The 12,388-nt window shown below is 50.3% G+C and overlaps 1 protein-coding gene across 1 annotated transcript; it reads left to right on the forward strand.

The window, feature by feature from the left end:
* The first annotated feature begins 241 nt into the window (after positions 1 to 241).
* Positions 242 to 11,894, forward strand: BCKDHA (branched chain keto acid dehydrogenase E1 subunit alpha). The gene is made up of 9 exons (XM_083515924.1): positions 242 to 477; positions 4,674 to 4,853; positions 5,017 to 5,103; positions 6,201 to 6,309; positions 6,910 to 7,071; positions 7,477 to 7,683; positions 8,626 to 8,767; positions 8,895 to 9,066; positions 10,738 to 11,894. The coding sequence occupies exons 1-9, from the start codon at positions 367 to 369 to the stop codon at positions 10,906 to 10,908; spliced, it is 1,341 nt and encodes a 446-aa protein (XP_083372050.1). The 5' UTR covers positions 242 to 366; the 3' UTR covers positions 10,909 to 11,894.
* Positions 11,895 to 12,388: the final 494 nt, after the last annotated feature.

Raw genomic sequence — 12,388 nt, forward strand, 5'->3', positions numbered from 1 at the left:
CGGATTTTCCCGGACACAGAATAACACAGCGGCGGGGGGACGCCCTCTCGTCCGGGAAAACCCGGGCGCGTCGCATTCCCCGCCGGGACACCTCAAAAACGGCATTTTTTAAATTTTATTTTGTTTTATTCCATCTTGCCCAGCTCTACAACTTTTCTGCCAGGATATGGTTTGAAATACGTCAACACACACGAAAAATCACGACCCATTCCTGGGCTCTATTCCCAGGGCCCCGTTATATTTCGGAGCGGGTTCGAGGGAGGAGCGAGGGCGGCGGTGGCGTCTTTCCCGCCTCCCTCGACGGAGGAGGAGGAGGAGGCGAGGCCTAGTGCCCGGCGCCCGCCTCGCGCTTCCCAGCCGCCCAAAATGGCGGCGTCGGCGAGGCTCCCTTGCGCGGGGCTGCGCTCCCTGAGGCGCCTGCTGCTGGGACGCCCCTCGCACCCCGGGCGGCTGCCGGCGAGGGGGCTCCGCGCAGGAGTGAGTCTCCCGAGGCGGCCCCCCCTGCCCCCCTCCCGCAGTCACGACCCGGATATTTGGGCCCCATTTAAAGGGAGGGTTGGATAGACGTGGGGGGGGGGGGTTTCCCCTCTCAGCGAGGAAGGAGGTTCTTGTGCCCCACTTAGCCGTGGGGGTTTCTTTTGCTTGGGGGGCGTATCAAATAAGGGGTGGAAGGAGAGGTGGGACCCCCTTCGCTGGGGGTCTAGAGGTGGGGTAATATCTCTTCCCCCTACCCTCCAGATCTCTTCCCGCCGCCTCCCAACCCTAAAAAACCAAAACAAATCACAGAAACCCAAGTTTTTTAGGGTTTGGGAGGCAAAGGCTGGATGGGGGAGGGAGGGAATGTGGAAGTTGCACATCCCCACGTGCTACTTTGCACGTGTATGGGTGCAAACTTTGCGGGGGGGGGTGAGGAGGAGTGGAGCATTTTATATTGCGGGTCCATCTGTCCTTGTTGAAAATGCTATATCCGTCTTCTCAGAAATGGGTGTCCTGCAGGGATTTTTAACTGGCATATGTTTCCTGAAATCATCGTTCATGCTGGTCTATTGGGGGTTGTTGTTATTGTTGTTGATCATGTATGTATGTATTTGTTGTGTTCTTTATGTGAACTGCTTCTGAGTGAGCTCTGCCCAAATAATGACATGGGTCATTAGAATAGTGCACATCGTTAAACTGCGGAACTCACTGCTGCTGCAGGAGGAAGTGATGGCTACCAGCCCAGATGGTTTTTTGATGGATTTGATTTGATTTCTAAAAAACGGTTTTGATAACCCAGGTGGGTTAAGAAAGGAAGAAAGAAAGGATTGGACAGATTCATGGAGGACTGGCTGTATCGATGGCTACTGGCCTTGCTGGCTCTGCCAAGGTCAGGCACAGTAATCCTTCTGAATACCAGCAGCTGGAAACTGCTTGGAGGGGACGTTGGAGAGTTGCTCTTACGCCCGAATCGTGCTTGCGGCTTTGCCACAAGCATGTGGTTGGCCACTGTGGGAAGAGGACGCTGGATTAGATGGGCTGTTGGCCGGATCCAGAAGGGTCTTCTTACATTCCTGCGGCTATTCATTTGGCTCACTCAAATGGGATGATGGCGGAGGGTGTGTGTATGTGTGTTGAGTTTGAGTTTCTACTGAAATGAGACTGCATTTTAATGTTGTATTTTCATCTTGTTTTTAAGTTGCATTCTAATCAATTGTTTTTATACAGTGGTACCTCGGGTTACATACGCTTCAGGTTACACACTCCGCTAACCCAGAAATAGTGCTTCAGCTTAAGAACTTTGCTTCAGGATAAGAACAGAAATCGGGCTCCGGGGGCGCAGCAGCAGCAGGAGGCCCCATTAGCTAATGTGGTGCTTCAGGTTAAGAATGGACCTCCAGAACGAATTAAGTACTTAACCCGAGGTACCACTGTACCTAGTGTTAGCCACCCTGAGCCCGGTCTTGGCTGGGGAGGGCGGGGTATAAATAAAATTTATTATTATTATTATTGTTGTTGTTCGGCAAAATCTAGAAGACCACAACTTCCCTGCACCTTATGAACTGAAGTGGTCTGTGGCCTTGTGGCCAAACACAAACACATAGACACTCATAATGCTAGCCAAAAGTTCGTACAACTGGCTGCTTTGCACTGTACGCCCCATTGAATTCGGTAGGACTTACTTCCCCGGTGAGATTTAATTCCCAAGTAAACGTGCAGAACAGATGAGGCTGTGAGAGGGAGTCGATTGCCTTGCGCCCTGATGGAAGGTGGGAGGCTTGTGTTAGAAATGCTGCAAATATCTATTTTCCAAAGCATTCAGCAGGGAACCAGTCTTTTAAAAGACATCGTCAAATGTGGTTGGCGTGTGTGTTTGTGGCAGGTCACCCTGTGTGTTTTCAGCACTTGGAAAACACTTTCTTTCAGAAAGGGAGGGAGAGAATCCGTCTCCCCTGCAACTTTCTCCTGCCTGATTGGGCCGCCTCAAGGGGCGTGTGTTTCTCCTTCTTTTGGGACCGCATCCAGTTTCCCTCACCCTTTCCCCAGTGTTGATTTGCTGAAGTCAATTAGCTTTCTTGTCACAGCTTTACAGGTCCCAGATCTGTGGAGATAATTTTCCTTCTCTCCCTGGCAGCAGCCAAGGACGTGGTATTTGTTTAACAAACATGTCCGTCCTGGATTTAAAGGCTTATTCCACCGTTGTTTTCGACAGCTCATATAGCCTGAATAGGGAACCTGATCTCTCCAGATGTTGTTGAACCATACAGGGACGGCCTCTAAAGTGTGTAATCCAAGAGACACTTTCTCTGGTTCTTCCACCCAGTAATATGTTAGAGGCCTAGATTTGCATAATAATAATAATAATAATAATAATAATAATAATTTATTTGTACCCCGCCCATCTGGCTGGGTTTCCCCAGCCACTCTGGGCAGCTTCCAACAAAGATTAAAAATACATTAAATTTCACACATTAAAAACTTCCCTGAACAGGGCTGCCTTCTTCTTCTAAATGTCAGGTAGTTGTTCTCTTTGACATCTGGTGGGAGGGTGTTCCACAGGGCGGGCGCCACCACTGAGAAGGCCCTTTGCCTGGTTCCCTGTAGCTTTGCTTCTTGCAATGAGGGAACTGCCAGAAGGCCCTCGGTGCTGGACTTCAGTGTCCAGGCAGAACGGTGGGGGTGGAGACATTTTGCATTTTGTTTTACCAAAAAACCCACAACCCTATAGAAGCCAGGCCTACCCCCCACCATTCTGTCACACTCTTTTCACCAAGAAATGAGAGCCAGTGTGGTGGGGGGAGGGGGTAGAGCAGGGGTCGGCAACCTAGCGGTAGCAGCCCATGAGGCTTGCCTAACCGGCCCATGGCGCCCCCTGCTGCCACGCCCACTGCCTGCTCTTACTGGTGCGGCGCAGAACAGGGACCAACTTTTGGGTTGATGGCACCTGTCCGCATGGACACTCCTCCGACCCGGATGTGCGCCGGAAATAGCATGTGCGCACGGGTGCAGGACGGAGAAGCGCCCGTGTGCATGTGCACACAGTATTTCCAGCGCACTTCCGGGTCGGAGGAGTGCCAGAAATAGCGTGTGCGCTCGCACACAGGCGCTCCTCTGACCCGGAAGAGCACACATGCGCACACACTCCGGCCTGTCCTCCAATGGACGGAGCGTCGACCGGCCCATCCTCGGATAAGGTTGCCGACCTCTAGGGTAGAGTTTCAGACCAGGGTGCAAATCCCCACTCAGTTATGAAGCTCATTGGGTGACCTTGGGTCACTTAAAATCTCTCAGCATTTCCTACCTCACAGGGGTGTTGTGGAGATTGAATGAGGAGAGGGGGAGCCGTGTATGTCACCCTGAGCTACTTGGAGAAAAAGGTGTAATTGCAGTAAGAATGGGGATATCATGTTAGGGATGTGCTCAGTTCTTCAGCCTGGGGCAGGCAGCAGATTTAGCTCCTACTCCCACCGGATACCCTTACACTAAAACATTGCATCTGGGGACCGTGTTTTATTGCTGTGTTTCTATCCTATGAAGCCCAGCCTACAGAAGGGCTCCTGCAGCTGCTGACAGTGTTTCACATAGGGCTGGACTTTACCTACCACCCCGACAGCCCCGTAGTTGCAGAGAGGCAGTCCACTGGGAGGGGAGGCGCACTGCATGCACAAGCACACCCTGGGATCTTGGCAGTACACGCCACCTCCTTCTACATTGCCAATGGGGATGCAAAGCGAAGTGGGTTAGAGGGTTGGTGGGACCACATTTTGAGAAGCCAAGGCACATCGCTTGCTGGGGGGAAATACCTATGTGGTGATAGCTTTGCAGAATGACAAGTGTAACTTAAATAAAATAGGTAGCTGTGTTTGTCTGATGCAGTAGAAATATATTAAAAAATAATAAAAAATTATCCAGTAGCATCTTAGAGACCAACTAAGTTTGTTCTTGGTATGAGCTTTCATGCGCATGCACACTTCTTCAGTATCTCTGTGGGTATCTGAAGAAGTGTGCGTGCACATGAAAGCTCATACCAAGAACAAACTTAGTTGGTCTCTAAGGTGCTACTGGATAATTTTTATTTATTTATTATTTTTACTGACATCAAATGCATAGCATTTCAGTTGCCTCGTCGCTGTATGGCATGATGCAACTCTGTTCACCTTTTCACAGGCGTGCTGTTCTCTCTTTATCCGTACCAGGTATGCCTTCGACAGCAGGAAGAGTTTACCTCTTTGGAGGAGAAGCCGCAATTCCCCGGTGCCTCGGCCGAGTTCGTAGACAAGCTAGAATTCATCCAGCCTAATGTCATTTCAGGGATTCCCATCTACCGAGTTATGGACCGACAGGGGCAGATCACCAACCCCAGCGAGGACCCTGAGGTAAGATACAAGGGCCTTGTCAGATTGTCCAGTTCAGTGCACTGTGCGGTTCCGAAGAAAAAAAAATCAAGAGGTTCTTGCAGGAGCCAAGGAATTTTGAAATACTTTCCTCCGGCCCTGTTCAAATATTTTTCATCCAGCGGCATTTCTCCCTCCATTGCAGCTTCCGCAAGAGCAGGTGCTGAAATTCTACAAGAGCATGACGCTTCTCAACACCATGGATCGGATTCTCTATGAGTCCCAGAGGCAGGTATGGCCGCAGTGCACACACACACACACACGTGCTGTAAGATTCTGCCCCCGTCATTCAAAAAAACAAATTGTCCTATTGGGAGGGTCACAGAAAGTATCTCCTGACTTTTGGATGTGGATGTAGCCTGGCCTTCTTCAACCTGATGTTTTGGTTGGACTTCCATCACCCCTGAGCGCTGGCCCTGCTAGCTGGGGCTGATGGGAATTGTAGTCCAAAACACCTGGCTTACAGCAGGTTGGGGAAAGTTGATCTATTGTAGGACTGTCCGACAGGTCGATTGCGATCTACTGGTCATTCGTGGGATGCCCCTTGTCAATCATGGTTGATTGTGCCTGTCAGGGAACTGACATTGGAGCTAGAGGCGGAGGGAAGGCTCTCAAATGATGCTGGAGAAGGGCCCAGCAGGGAGAGAGGCAGCTCCGCAGATGGGGAAGCAAATCAGCGCAACACCAGGGATATAGATGGGCTCATGGGGGAATTGGCGAGAGGGCTCCAGGACTCTTCACTGGACACCAGCGGGGAGAGCACGGGTCCTCCGCTACCCACGCCCACCCTGCGCAGAAGACTTCTGCGCAGAGAGAGTCGAAGGAGACTGGGTGTCAAACAACTTTTATGTTGGAAAAGATTTAAGAAACGCCCACTGACGGATTCTGCTAGCGACTGAGGCAGCCACGAAGTGAAGGGCTGCCCAGACTGAAAGGTTTAGCAAGGCAACAAAGCCTGGAGAGGTGGCAACTTACGCACGAGCAACCCATACACATTACAGTGCCCCACCCCCAAAAAAGCTCAACAACTCTGAGAAGATCACTGCCAGTTTTTTTTATAGTGGTTATAGATCGCAGTCTCTTGGAAGTTGGACAGCCCTGATGTAATGAATAGACAGGCACACAAAGCTGGGCCCAGAGGCCTTCACCTTCCTTAGAATCATCAAATTGTAGAGTTGGAAGAGACCGTGTGAATCCTCTAGTCCAACCCCCTGCAGTGCAGGGATCTTGCCCAAGATGAGGCTCGAACCCACAACCCTGAGTCTTTTGCTCTCCTGACTGAGCTATCCCTTCCTCATTCCATGACTAAGTTCAGTTTGTTTTCCTTAGGGTCGGATCTCCTTCTACATGACCAACTACGGGGAGGAAGGCACCCACGTGGGCAGCGCAGCGGCTCTTAGTGACACCGATCTGGTCTTTGGACAGTACCGTGAAGCAGGTATGGGCCAATTCACCCTCCCTCCTGCTAAAGTGTGGTGTGCTACTAGCTGCTCAGCCACTGGGTGGCAGCACATGACAGCTCAACACTGCAGCGCTCTTAACAGCATAAGGCATGTTCGCATCCTTAGCTCTCACCCCAGCAATACTACTTCTTTCCCGTTATTCCATTTTTTAATCATTTGTTCCTATTTTCCCTTAGGATACACTGTCTCTTGGGCTGGTTAGTTCTGCACACCGTGTGACTGTTTATAAACAATTAAAGGAGCCGATTAGACAGGCACATGGTACCATGTGCTTTAAAGGTTGATTGATCTGTTTTTATATTCCATAATAGCAGCCATCGCAATAGGTGTTCTTAATAGGCCTCCTTTTCTGCAGTGTAATCTTGAATTTATTTTATAGTAGGCTTTTGAACCTTGACTGAGATGGCTGCCCCCCCAAATGCTCGCCTCTTGTTCATCAAATGACCCCCCCTCTGTGGAAGAAGCGTTGCTCCTGAACTCTGCATCAACTAGTGCGCTGTTAATACCATTACTGGCTTCTCACTCTGATAAAAGGTGCTTCCGGTTAATCTCATGTTCCCTCTTGCTCCTCTTAGGTGTACTGATGCACAGAGGGTACCCTCTGGACCTGTTCATGGCACAGTGCTACGGCAATGCCAGCGACACTGGGAAAGGCCGTCAAATGCCCGTGCACTACGGCTGCAAAGATTTGCACTTTGTCACCATATCATCCCCACTAGCTACGCAGATCCCACAAGGTGAGATGAAAATAGGTTTAAAAATTTCCAAGACAATAAAGGGTCTGGGAACTAGGCCTTATGAGGAACAGTTGAGGGAACTGGGTATGTTCAGGCTGAATCGGTGGTTTAGCTTGATCTGTGGTAGCTTCAAGTGCACATAGTATCTGATCCTCTTTCCCTCTGGCAGAGTCAGGAGGTGTGAGACACCCCAGGCTGGCAAATCCCTCGTTGCCAAAGGGGTCTGGGAGCTGAGCGGGTCACGACACTGCTTAGTATGGACAGATCCTCCGCTTTATTAATGACAAGGGTTCGTTACAACAAAGCAACCCTTTGTCTGAAGACACAGTCACAGTGAATGGCCTGTGCACCCATCTCTTTCCTTTCCCTGCTCTCATTCCCTCTCTTCCCCTCCCCATTTGGCAGCTGTTGGCTCCGCCTACGCCATCAAGAGGGAGAACACCAACCGGATTGTCATCTGCTACTTTGGGGAGGGCGCGGCCAGTGAGGGCGATGCCCACGCAGGCTTCAACTTCGCCGCCACCCTGGAGTGCCCCATCATTTTCTTCTGCCGCAACAACGGTTATGCCATCTCCACCCCGACGTCTGAGCAGTACCGGGGCGACGGAATAGGTGAGGGGGGTCAGGCCAGGGTGTGGGTGGGGTGGAGAATGCTCTGAGGCTGCATGACCTTACCTTCCTGCCCCAGATTCTGGGTGAAGCAAGAATAACATAGAAAGTCCATTTTGGAAGGCTCTGCTGTTACCAGCCACTGCCGCATAACTAGCACAGAAATATATGTGCCTTTTTTCATCTTTATATTGGCATTGTTTCATCAACTGTCCCAAAAGCACCTGCTGCAACGTGAAGCGTGGCTTCCCAGAGTAGGGCGTATCATATTGGGAGTAAAAGTTAATTTTTGCAAATTTCCTCAGTTAGGGGTCTTAAAATCATGTTTTCGGGGTGTGAGGAATTCAAATCTGCTATTATTTTTGTGATCAGACAACATTTAGCTCTATAAGTCTGCATTTGATGAAGATACATGTAAACTGCTTTCGGGAAACCCATGAATTTCAATATTAACTTCTGAAAATGTTGAGTAATGCTAAAGAATAATAATGTATAACTGCAAGTTCTTGGCAATCATTTTTAATTATTTCTTTGCAGTTTTGCACACATATTACCTATACTAAGTAAAACTAAACTATATTTATTCAACCAAAATACAGTGGTACCTCGGGTTAAGTACTTAATTTGTTCCGGAGGTCCGTTCTTAACCTGAAACTGTTCTTAACCTGAAGCACCACTTTCGCTAATGGGGCCTCCTGCTGCCTCCGTGCCGCCGGAGCACAATTTCTGTTCTCATCCTGAAGCAAATTTCTTAACCCGAGGTAATATTTCTGGGTTAGCGGAGTCTGTAACCTGAAGCGTATGTAACCCGAGGTACCACTGTATCTTTCGAATTCCCAAATCAATATCATGACTTCTTAGCACCTCTCATTTTTGGAATTGGAAAGTTGAACAGTCCAACACTCCCTATTCCCAGAGCGCCCATCCTTTGCTTTCTTTCCACAGCTGCACGTGGTCCCGGCTACGGCATCCAGTCTATCCGGGTGGATGGCAACGACGTCTTTGCCGTGTACAATGCCACCAGAGAGGCCCGTCGCCGGGCTGTTGCCGAGAACCAGCCCTTCCTGATTGAAGCCATGACCTACAGGTAGGTGTGGAGTGAGTGGGGGGAGTCAATGGAGCACAAGTCCCATAGCCTGAGAAGGAAGTGACCTGATGTGGGGGGCGGGACCAAAGAACCCACCTGAATCATGAGCTGCCCGTTTCCCTCTCAGGATTGGACATCACAGCACAAGTGACGACAGCTCCGCCTACCGCTCGGTGGACGAAGTCAACTATTGGGACAAGCAAGACCACCCTATCTCTCGTCTCCGTCACTACATGGTGGGCAGAGGCTGGTGGGATGAGGACCAGGAGAAGACGTGGCGGAAGAAATCCCGCAAAAGGGTGAGTGGCTTGGATGTATGGTGTCCACGTTACCCTCCTGAAAGCCAGTGTGGTGTAGTGGTTAAGAGCGGTAGACTCGTAATCTGGGGAACCGGGTTCGCGTCTCCGCTCCTCCACATGCAGCTGCTGGGTGACCTTGGGCCAGTCACACTTCTCTGAAGTCTCTCAGCCCCACTCACCTCACAGAGTGTTTATTGTGGGGGAGGAAGGGAAAGGAGAATGTTAGCCGCTTTGAGACTCCTTAGGGGAGTGATAAATCAGGATATCAAATCCAAACTCTTATTCTCCGTCTTGGCTGTGTTTCTGTGGGTGCCTGCTTGCGATAATTAGGCAAATGTACAGAACAATGCAAAATATGAGCAAAGGCCAACAATATTGAAGTCTCCTAGGACAAACATAGGGAGCAGCCTTAATACTGAGCCAGAACATTGCTCCCCCTAGCTTAGTGTCAATGCTCTACCTCTTGAGCTACCTCTTCGTTATTTAGGAGGGTGCTCCTTCCATCTGCCCATGCCCTAGGTACAGGAGTACATACCCCTTTTGAAAAGGAGGAACACGCATGGTGACTTCCACAGGGTGTCAGGGACTAGCTAGGCGAGGAGGAATGGTGGGAGGCTACAGCCGAGGAACCCCCCCAGGGAAGCATCAGAGTGGGAAGGCTCCGAGCCAGGAGATTGGTGGTGGGGTGCAGAAGACAAGTCAGAGGAAGAAGGGGGGGCAGATGGGTTGGAGGCTGAGCAGGCAATAGGTTTAAGTGAGGCAGCTGAAGAGGAGGAGGCTGAGGCTGCGACAGATTGCCAGCCCCCTGCCAGTTCCACTGTCTCCTCCTCCCGTCCTCTTCTGTCCCCAAGAACGAGAAGGGTGTTACCTGTAGCAGAGCAAAAAGCACAGAGAGCCCCTCCTCAGAAGAGTTTGCGACTGTTGGGAAGGCAGCCAGCTGCAGAGGAGCCTTGGAAGGAAGTGGGAGGCTCAGATCCCCTGTGCCAGCCCAGTATACCTGAAGGAGCGTCTCCACCCCCATCATTCAGCCCAGACACCAAGGTCCAGCTCCGAGGGCCTTCTGGATGTTCCCTCACTTGGAGAAATGAGGTTACAGGGAACCAGGCAGAGGGCCTTCTCGGTAGTGGCACCCGCCCTGTGGAACGTCCTATCAGATGTCAAGGAAATAAACAACTACCTGACTTTTAGAAAATATCTGAAGGTAGCCCTGTTTAGGGAAGCTTTTGATGTTTTATCGTGTTTTTAATATTCTGTTTGGGAGCTGCCCAGAGTGGCTGGGAAAACCCAGTCAGATGGGTATAAATAAATTACTACTACTACTACTACTTCATCATCAGGTTAGTCCTGCCTGTGAAGTTCGCCGTTGTGTTTTGTCTCTCTGAATAAAGAATCGACTTTACTGCTCATCTCTGTGTTTCTGTGCTGAACTGCAGCCAAACCAGCCCTGACACAGAGAAATTCCAGTGCTCATCTGATCAGCTTTCTAAAATAGAACCACTTCTTTGTGATGAATAGAAGCATCCTGGCTGAGGTGGGACATAACCATGGGTGCTCCTTTTCAGAGAAGCCAGGCACCTGCCCCACCCTCCTTTTCTTCCGCACAGGATTGTAAAGCAAATCGCAGGTCCGGAACGGGGACTCCCATCTCTACTTTTCTTTTGTGTTCCTCAGGTGATGGAGGCCTTTGAGGAGGCGGAGCGCAAGTTGAAGCCCAGCCCTCAGTTCCTCTTCTCCGACGTCTACTGCGAGATGCCCTGGCACATCCAGAAACAGCAGGAATCCCTGGAACGCCACCTCAAGCAATACGGCGAGCACTACCCGCTGGGCCAGTACGAGAAGTGAACCGCCTTCCCCTCGCCTCTCTGCCCTCCAGCACCTGGGATGTGCAGGAGATTGGCTCAAGCCAGCGTGCAGAGAGAGAGAGAGAGAGAGAGGTTTCGTGTTCTGCGCAACCCCTTCCTTGTCACAGTGGCGATCGTGTGAAAAGGAAGGATCAGTTGCTAAGAGACTCCACACCGAGGGATCCCTTTTGGATACTTTGGGGTTGAGGGGCTGGCACCTGTAAGCTGTGTCACTGGGCCCCACCCAGGGGCTTCAAACTAGCTTGTGGTAGCAGCCCAGACTGTTACTTTGCCCCCGTTTTTAGAATCTGCTAGTTGCACAGAGCCTGTTCAAAGCACACGAAACATCCACGGCTCTCCTGCTGTGGATGTGAATTGCCTTAGATCTGCTGCTTCCCCAACTCTTCTCCTGCTCCCGGTACCCTTTCCCTCCACCATTCTGTCATTCAGCCAAAAATTGGGCATAAACTAGCAGGCAGCACCTTGGTTTCCCCTGTGGGGGGGCAAGCATTTTTGCCAAACGGATCCCTAATGCCATCGTAAATGTCTTCGGAACTGAATACCACTTTGGTGGAATCTGCCGCTAGAATCTGCGCTGTCTAGAGTGGGAGGCCGCAGCTGGTGTCCTGTCTGAGAAGGAAATCCTGGCCTTCTTCGGATAGTGTCTTTTGGGTGATAAATGGCATTTTTAAGGGATGTGAACCTCAAGCTGTCATCTTAAATTTTTTGAGGGTTTTTAGCAGCCAGGGAGAGCAATGCTGAAAGAAGTTCCGGCTGTCTTGCCTGGCCTTCTTTTCCTGAGCCCTTTCCCCGATCTAAACTGGCACCTGGAGGGGGGAGCTCTCTTGGTCTGTTACGCTCGAATCGGAAGTTCTTACCACTGAAAAGCAATGGTTCTATTTGGGCTGCTGGGAGTAACAAGTGTCTAGGCAAATGTATGTATGAACAAAGGGTCACATTGGGGAATTAATAAAACTTTCGTGGGCATTTGCCTCTGTGCAGTCTGCTTTTCAACCAGTGAGAATCTCCAGCCAGGGTGCCACATTCTTGACTGGGATAGTTATCAAAATGGGTGGAACCCGTTTGGCAGTCACTTGGGAAGGAAAGAATGGCACTTTGCACGTGCTCAGAGACACACTGCCTTCGCTTCACGGGAGTTAGGGCTTGCGCCCTAAATCGAAGCAGGCTGTGGATTCATGTTAGATGAATTCATGTTAGAATGATTAAAACTGTGGCAGAGCAAAGTTAGCTGCTTCATCTCATCTCACCCTGACTGCGATGAATATTCTGCAGTTGCACTACAGCACCATAGGGTCGCTTCCAATGCCAGCCCTCCTCTGAGTAGACCTACTGAAGTTAATGGCCATGACCAATGCAGATTTATTAATTTCAGAGGCTCTTGTCTGAGTAGAACTTAGTTGGAAACAGGTACTAGGTACAGAATCCATCATCTTCAACATCTTAGGGCACATTCCTTAAAA

The sequence above is a fragment of the Podarcis liolepis genome (genome assembly GCF_965112155.1).
Source record: "Podarcis liolepis genome assembly, chromosome: 7".
NCBI lineage: Eukaryota > Metazoa > Chordata > Lepidosauria > Squamata > Lacertidae > Podarcis > Podarcis liolepis.

Excerpts from the sequence above, each read along its gene's own strand:
- BCKDHA (XM_083515924.1), top strand. The coding sequence starts at position 367 with ATGGCGGCGTCGGCGAGGCTCCCTTGCGCGGGGCTGCGCTCCCTGAGG. Across the intron at positions 6,310-6,909 it reads TGGACAGTACCGTGAAGCAG|GTGTACTGATGCACAGAGGG; the intron begins GTATGGGCCAAT and ends TGCTCCTCTTAG. Across the intron at positions 7,072-7,476 it reads AGCTACGCAGATCCCACAAG|CTGTTGGCTCCGCCTACGCC; the intron begins GTGAGATGAAAA and ends CCCATTTGGCAG.